The following is an 8,810-nucleotide window of genomic DNA, read 5'->3' as shown; positions in this document are numbered from 1 at the left end:
GATGTGAGTAGACTCTTATGAATGCATGTGGAATGTAATAATAAAAATGATTTAATTCTACTTGACCCTGGCTCGTGCACTGAATCACGTCCAGAAGGCGTTTGTTGACAAAGCGTCAGACGGAACAACTCTGTAGAGCAGAGGATCTACCTACTTGAAATGTGATTTGAAGTAATTTAGAACAGCAGGATTGTGGTTCACTAGGAATCACAAAAAATGATCTATGACAGTACAAACAATGAATGAAAATCAATAGTAGCATAATTCTCACATGCAATCAGAAATATATCTATAGGCTAAAACAGACTGGAAACAATATAGTCTGTGTATGTGCCATCAATTAGACCTTCACCATTGTTGTGAATAAACCAACAAGGGACATTTGTTCCATGCCGAACGTCTTCTGTGTAATCTTTCTGCCACCCTCTGAAAGGTAAAACACACAGCAGTGAAATCTGAAGCACCAACTTCATGCAGAAAAAATATCAGCTCCAAATCATTTATTCTGTAAGCTATATGTATGTTACTTTTCCCCCTCTGATCTAGATGGCCTAGGCTAGCATTATCTCATCAGATCTCAGAAGCTAAGGAGGGTCAGCCCTGGTTAGTATTTGACATGATCAAATATATAATAATGGCCCCGTTCACATGGAGGATTTGCCACGCTAAAGGCACGAATGGTAGGCGGATTTTCGGTGCGCGATCACACCGCAACATCTGGGAAGCGTAGCGCACCTGTAGCCAACCCATGGCATCCCGCCGAAGATGCACAGTAAAAAAAATACCTCAGAAAGTGCAGAAGTATCCGGAAAATGCGCAGCAGGGGCGGGCATCTGATTGCGGGAGCGCTAGTATCCCGTGGCTTCTGCCGCCCGTCCGAGTCCCGTCGCAAACCAGATAGTTCCCCTAAGCGCATGCACACGAACACTAAACTGGAAGCAGTGCTGCTCCATGGAACTGCGCATGTGCAAAAACACGGAATGCTTGCCGCGCAGCTTCTTTGTCAGCTCCAGCATCGCTGTGTGATCGCGAGCTTCCTGCCACAGCGTGAATACTCGGGAGACCGTGTGATCGAGCTAACACACTTTATTTTGCCCCGGGGCAAACAGCCACGCCTCACCCCCGCGTTATCTGGCCCGTGTGACCGGGGCCAATAGTTGCCTAATAGTCTCTGTTTTATGTTCTTCTTTTACTTTATTACGCTCAACTGTATTTTTATAGAGTTTTATTTTACTGTCCAAAATTTAGTTATATGAATGTTATATTTGACATGTGTGTTCTATGGCTTGTTGCCGTAATAAATGCCTGCCTGCCTGCCTGACTGACTGACTGGTTAGTATTTGGATGGGAGATCACCAAGGAATTCCAGGGTCGCTATGCAGAGGAAGGCAATGGCTATAACCACCTCTGAATGTCTCTTGCCTTGAAACCCCTACAGGGTTACCATAAGTTTCCTGTGACTTGACAACTCTTTACACACACACACACACATGTTTTTCAGCTCAAAGGCCCTGCAGCTATAATAAACATACAACATTTGAATGACAATTTACCTGGTAACTGTCAGCTGATTATTTTTGACAATCATGGTGGCATCTGGTTTCTGAGGATCAGATCCAGGGTGGACTTCCAGGATATCAAAATCAATTGGGTGAAAGAACTGCCCTAGAAATAAAAATGGTCAACAGAAGTCACCACTGTAGCACGCTAGATCTATATGAGGGATTCAACTTGTTTCTAGGTAATACCAGTTAGATATACCATTTCAGTTGCAAGGTGTGTGCAAACCTTATAAAACTTTCAGAGAGAAAAAAAAGGGAAATTGTCACCTTTCAAAATCCAAAGATTGCATTGTGTGGCAGAACAATGTAGAAGCCTTATTAATAGATATGCAGCCTGATCCCATTAATGTTTATTCAAAAATAAATGCCACTTTACTCAGTGGAACTTAGTAGGAAACAAATACTGTATCCTGTATCTTCTCCTCACCATCCCATTCCCATTCCACCTACCTTATTTACTACTCAGCTGTTAACACTGGAGGTTTTACAATAAATAGTGCTTTATCATTTCCTCCTTCTAAGATTTCACTCTAAATCTCCTTCCAGGAAACAGTTCATCTTCTATATATAAGCACTTTCATGAATTCTTACCTAATAAGCCATGGGCATGTTCAGACAATCTGTGACTGTCCACTGTGTAGAATCCTAGAAAGTCCTGGTGTACCCCATTTTTCCTCCATGCTTGATGCAAAATCACCATAAATCTTGCTCCAGCTCCTAGTGAGACTTCCAAACTCCTTTTCTTGATAATTTTCAGAGTGAAACTAGTATGGAAAAGAAACTATGGTGTGAGCTGTTCATTTATTAGTAGGAGCCAACATCACAGTTGCTACTAGGGACACACTTTACTGAAAAAAATGTTTGGTTAGGTATGCTTAAAAATCTCCGTATTTTATTTTATGTATTTTTCACGTCTTTTTTATTGTTTTCCCCACACCAGTGTTTTGCAGTCTGCTAGTGGTTGGAGTCAGTCCCCTTACCTCCTGCCCCCAGATCAGATTTGTTTATGGGACTGAGCTTCAGTTATGAAGTTCTTACAGTTAGGTGAGGGTGGGGCTATGGTTTAGTAGCAGAGCACCCAATTTGCATGCAGAAGGTCCCAAGTTCAATCACCAGCACTTTCAGTTGAAAAGATCAGTTAGCAAGTGATATAAAAGACTTCTTTCTGAGAACCTAGAGGGCTGCTGCTGGCAAGAGCAGGCAATATTGACCCTGGTAGTACAATAGCCAGGTTAAGTATAAGGCAGCTTCATGTGTTTAGGTGCCTGTGTCATAGAGAAATGGAATGTCTGAATTCACTTCAAATGTTCCCTTGACCTCCTTAAATAGAATCCATAGAGCGTGTTCCAGGACTTCAATCACATCTTGTTGGTGTGTATGTTCTGAATCAGCCTTGCCCCACATGTTCCCCCAAGGGCACTACAGTCAGGGACTCAACATCTACTGGCTGTTCCAGGTCCCCGTTCTATCAGACTCAGCATGACCAGGAACAGGGCGTTCTCGGTGGCGGCTCCTATCTGGTGGAATGAGCTCCCAGAGGAGATCAGGGCTCTGCGAGACCTAGCACAGTTCCGCAGGGCCTGCAAGACGGAGCTCTTCCGCCAGGCTTTTGAATAGGAGCCGCCACCACTAGTCCACCACTAGCCCACCAGCAGTCCATCATTAGTGCACTAGTGCACCACCATCGCACTAGCTACCATCTATCCCCCATATATGGACATCAAGATGGGGCATGCACATCTAGTTGCTGCATTATGGGCGAGAACGGGATGGTCAGGGACAGTAATCTTGCTTTTAGAAATTTTAGAATTTGCTAGGCATCAAAATCTGTTTTAAATAGGGCTGTAATTTAATATTTTGTATTGTTTTATGGTTTTATCTGGCAATATGCCCTGTAAGCCGCCCTGAGCCTCCGGGGAGGGCGGGATAAAAATGTGAATAATAAATAAAGAATAAATAAATAAATTTTTTGCTATTTGTGTTTCTTTGCCAAAGTGAAAATACTTTAAAACATGTTGGGCGTATGCTGTGAATTTTACCCTGAATTCCGTAAGGTTCCTTCATCAAGCCAAGTGAATGACATTTGCTTTGAGCCATTGTAGAGGGTGATTTTCTTTGGCGTTATTTCAAGCTTTAAGTTCAGTTGCACATTTACGATTCCAAGTCTCCCAAAATAAGTGTTATGTAGTGCTGCATCATTACTGGTCCTCTCATCTCCAATAAGCTCCCCGTTGACTGTAACGCCTACAGTAAAGAATATGGAGGGAAAGAGAATAAATAAAATGAAATAAACCATGGTACATAAAACAGCAGTTTTCTATGACAAGATCAATACAGGAAATGATTATATAAATGTACATTTTTATAAAGACAATATCACTGCATTGGGAAATATACTCTTCTCCCAGGTAAGTGAGAATTTAAATAGCCTAGTGAGACAGTGAGAGTTCAGGCACAGGTTGATCATATCACTATGTGACAACTAGGTCCTGGTTTAAGGAATCAGAGATCCTTTTCATATCAATCATATAGCAGTATATGTAGCTGTTGAAGAGACACATCTATGGGATTGTTTGAAAATTAATTCCAACCCCATCTCCTTATGTGGTTAGATAAGTACTGGATGGGTCTTACAGTCATACATATTAGCTTCCTCACAGTCACATATTAGCTTCCCCATTTTGCTTTTGGAAGGTAATGCCTCCTGTGTACTGGAACAAATGCAGGATCTCCTTGACCAACTGATTCAACCACTGCCCATTCTTGCTGGTGCAGGCAGGATAATACACTCAAATAAAAATAGGATTTCTTTGTTGAGGCATCCCCTTCTAGGTCCCTAGAGGAGAATGGAAAAAAGGGTGGCAAAAAAAAGAGGTGGCTAGCCAAATCTTGCTGTGGAAAGAAGCAAAGTCTGAACAGGGTCATCATAACTCATTCTCCCTTTCAGAAAAAAGAAGCATGGCAAATGTTATTTCCATCTGTTGCTTCAAAACGCAAATGCCACTCACTAGGTTGAAAAATCACAGTGAAAAATCTCTGCCAGCCTTCTGAACAAATATCCAAATAGGTTCAGTGTGCAGCCAGCTACATGGAAATGAAAAACAATGGTGGTGTATTTTATTTATCTGAAACGTTTATTCCTTGCCTTTCTCCCTTGCGGAACTCAAGGCAGCTTACAATACAAATAAAATGATTATAAAAACACAATAAAATGACATAAATAAAACAATGCTTAAAAAAGCATAGAAGACCACAATTTAAAATCTCAGTCAGGACTACCAATAAATAAAAACTAAATTAGTCAAGTGTAGTCATACATAAAGCCATCTTCAACTACCTCCTGAAGACTGACAGTGAGGGGGCCAGGCACACCTCCCTGCGGAAGTTATTCCATAATCGTGGGGCTGCCACCAGAAGGGCTGCCTCTTGTGTGCCCACCAGAGAAGCTTGTTTGATTGGTGGGACAGCCAGGATGCATGAGCGCTGGCTGGCCACCACTGGATGGCAACCAAAGAGGACAGGACGAAAGAAGAGCTGTCCTTACCAAAGCAGTGCAGCAGGCCACAGCTGCATTGGACGGCAATCTGCACGCTCTGCATTTTGCTGCCTTTCTTGCAAACTGATCATTTCACCGCCCTGCATTCTTTCAGGGTGCTGCTAGCCACTCACTAGCTGTGTAGCCTGCACCATGCATCCAAATGTAGTCCTGCCCCACTTTGTGTCTCTACTGGTGCCAAACAATGCTCTCCAGTAAATGCGCAGGCCCGTCCAGGACTCTGTTACCATACAGTAAGGTTTCGGTAATGCCTCAACTACTCAGCATGCACTTCCTCTAATGAAGCAGTGTTTGCTGCCAAATTTTAAGCTCAAAAGTACAGCCATTCCCAGTGTGCTGTTTTTATTCGTGAAAATTACTCTGCATTCCTTCCAGATTCTGCCACTCTGAAACAGCAGAAACAGAACAAGGGGAAATCCTCTGCCAGTAACACTTTGTTGAAGAAATCTCTCTCTCCAGGCAACATCTGTTTTTCAGAAGGAAAGCTTACCTGTAACTGGGTCTCTGATTAGATTTAACACAGTGCCTGGGTCCTCATTAATATTAAAACAAAGGGCATCTTCCTTCTGCGGCATAGCTATAATGAAGTGTGGGTCTCCATCAACTGCAAACAGAGATTTATGTTTAGACCATTCTGTGCCAATTTCCAGTTGTTTTCAACTATTAGATAGTATAATGTACTTTCTTTAGCGGTGGCTGTTTCCACGTAATGAGGATTCTGTGCCCTGTGATGAAGCTTCTGCACTTGGTGGAGTGAGTACTGGTAGATATGCGGATGCTCCAGTTACCATACTGCTAACACAGTGCCATGCTAGTGTCACCCACACCCCCGAAGGCAAGGGAAACAAAAAGCACAGCTGTAAGCTGGGATGTCTACTAACCACTCCACTCTAATCTGTGCTACAGCTGACCCAACATCTATGATGCCTATTGCCCTGCAGAATAGTCCCAGCAGAAAGAGAAGATACAGTTCCACTGAAATCCTTATGGGAGGTGGCTGTGTTGATTCAGCCATTACCCCATGTCCCCCTACAAGGGCAGTCCACCACGTGTATGTGAATTCTGCCACAATCTAGTTTCCCCCCCCTCACCCCCCCTTAGCTGACACTCAACCACTGTCCTCATTTTGGGCCTGCTAGAGTATACTGCAGCTGGTGTATTTTGTTTGTTTTACTTACAGTCTGCATACCTACACAGTCATCCTAGTAGGTGAAAACCTCATCTTTGATTATGAGTATTCTGGTTTTGCTGCATTTTTTATTGTCACAGGCCACCCACTTTAGTATTTGACATAGTGATATAGTATCACCTACCTACCTGCAGATGCTACCTACTACCTACTTAATCTTTTTGGATCACAGTTTCCCCCCACCTCCATGGTATGTAAACAATTCAAAATCAACTCACCACTTGTATACGTGGTTGTTTGTGGGCTTTGATAAGTGTATGCTGTGTAGAAACAGAAAATTGAATTAAAATGAAAAGGGAATGCTTATATTTTTTACTAAAACTAATACTGAACTTCTATCCTAATTTTTTAAAATTTTTGATTCATATAATCTAATAGTACCACAATCCTAATCTGAATGGACATGAAGGACTTCTGTCTACTTCCCAAAATACACACTGAACAATCCTAGGTACTCCATTGTTTTTGGCATTGTCATTTTCATGACATGGGATATCTGTGGTTATATTTACCATCATGGTTCTATCTCTACCTGAGCTATACTGACGACAGCCTCATAAACTGGATCTCTAGAATAAGCCCTTGAGAAAACACAAGGTGTAAAGGTAAAGGTTTCCCTTGCTCTAAAGCCAATCAAATCCGACTCTAGGGTTGCGGTGCTCATCTCCATTTCCAAGCCAAAGAGCCAGCGCTGTCCAAAGACGTTTCTGTGGTCATGTGGCTGGCATGACTACATGCCGAGGTGCACGGAACGCTGTTACCTTCCCACCGAAGCGGTACCTATTTATCTACTTGCAATTTCTTGCTTTCTAATTGCTAGGTTGGCAGGAGCTGGAACCAGAGACAGGAGCTCACTCTGTCATGCGGCACTCGGGTCTTGAACTGCTGAACTACCGACCTGCCAGCCTGCAGTTCAGCATCTTATCCACTTGAGCCACCGCAGCTCCACTAAGAAATCATATTGGTACATTAAGTAGTCCATGTCATCATCAGTCCATGCCTGTCCCAGTCCAATCAGCATTTTAACTCTCTAGGTACCATAGTGCAACTATGTGAAGAACATATAAACACCATTTTGTACTAGACTGATGACCATGAAACATATTTACATACTTCTAGCTACCATCTAGAGCATACTCTATTATGATCCACCATCCAAAACCAAACCATATGATTCAACCCCATTTGTTCCAGTTCTTCATGTAAGAACTGAAGGATTCATATCAAGTATTTGCAAAAGTATAATAACAACCCTGTGAAGTGAAGAAGCAAGGCCCGTTTGGAACTTCAGAGTTGCACACTCCATCATGGAAAAGTGGCAATTGAATACAGTAAATAAAATGAATACTTGTATATAGTCCAGATGACAAAGTGACAGAATGCTTCTTGTCACCTGTAGCTTCGAACCCAGATTGTTCCATGAAACAACGATTTACAGTTATTCTGTGCTGAGTACAGTTATTCTGTGCTAAGGCATAAACTGCAACAAGAAAAGGGGAATTTCCACAGATGTACAAATTCCCTTACTTCAGCACTTCACTTCAGTCTCTGGTATTCTATTTAAAGGACCATATGTAGCAATGAATAAACCTTTTGTGACATAAAGTTTCTCTGCATGTTTTATACAGTTATCCACCAATAAAAACACAAAAATGCTGACCACATTCTAGCTTGGGAAACAACCTGCAGCTACTGTTGATAAGAAATAGGTATGATTAAATGCTTATTAGTGAACAACTAAATCCCAAATATATCTCCAGATGGGAAGTGTTCTTTTCAATGACAACATTCTGAACCACAGCTTTCCAAATTAGACACTGATGCCTCATTCATTCAGAATATTAGACTATAACTATAAACTGTGTGAGTTTGAGCAACCACTATAGAGAGTACTGAGCTTAACAGACAATTGGTCTTAGTACAAAAGTTCCTTAATGTAAGAGGCTACAGCTTAGTAATAGAAGATGAAGAAGAAGACGAAGAAGAAGAAGAAGAATTCTGCTTCATTCTGCTTCAGGTTTAGTCCCTGGTACTGGCCAAATGTTCTGGTATATATACAGTACTAGCCTGATACCCTTGCTTCACTATGGTATTTAAGTTCCGTAAATCCAGTTTTAATACTGATGATGTGAAGTTTGAAAGATAACATTTGTTGTAGGAATTCTAATGGAGAAGGTTGTAGTGTAAAGGATGAAGTGAGACATACGTACTCCCCTCCCACTACCGAAGGACCTCTCTGTAGACCACAGTGGTGGTTCTGCCCTCAGGTGCTAGGATCACCAGGCTGCTTGGTGAGCTCACTCTGGAGCAGGCTCCTAGAAAGGTCCTTAACTATCTCCCCATGAACATTCATAAACTCAATTGCCATGGTCGCTGATTTCTGTAGCTGTCCTCAACTGTCTGCAGTCTCTTTTAACTGTGTTTTTACCTCAGAACATTGAGATCCACAGCTGAGCAATCAGAGGGAGGTGGGTGCAAGCAGGCAGGTTTTACCTCAGAACTC

General features: G+C 42.1%; 1 protein-coding gene across 1 annotated transcript in view; it reads right to left on the bottom strand.

Moving 5' to 3' along the window:
- Window positions 1-296: 296 nt before the first annotated feature.
- Window positions 297-8,810, bottom strand: part of ITIH3 (inter-alpha-trypsin inhibitor heavy chain 3) — a 42,377-nt gene continuing 33,863 nt past the window's right edge. The window contains exons 17-22 of the mRNA XM_015407474.1: window positions 6,526-6,567; window positions 5,609-5,722; window positions 3,602-3,806; window positions 2,154-2,326; window positions 1,554-1,665; window positions 297-426 (exon numbers count right to left, since the gene is read on the bottom strand). Coding sequence (XP_015262960.1) covers window positions 297-426; window positions 1,554-1,665; window positions 2,154-2,326; window positions 3,602-3,806; window positions 5,609-5,722; window positions 6,526-6,567 — 776 coding nt within the window. The remainder of the gene's footprint in view (window positions 427-1,553; window positions 1,666-2,153; window positions 2,327-3,601; window positions 3,807-5,608; window positions 5,723-6,525; window positions 6,568-8,810) is intronic.

This window comes from Gekko japonicus, unplaced genomic scaffold, assembly GCF_001447785.1.
Source record: "Gekko japonicus isolate JY-2015 unplaced genomic scaffold, Gekko_japonicus_V1.1 scaffold728, whole genome shotgun sequence".
In the NCBI taxonomy this organism is placed as follows: Eukaryota; Metazoa; Chordata; class Lepidosauria; order Squamata; family Gekkonidae; genus Gekko; species Gekko japonicus.
This window is presented reverse-complemented; position numbering and strand designations above follow the sequence as displayed.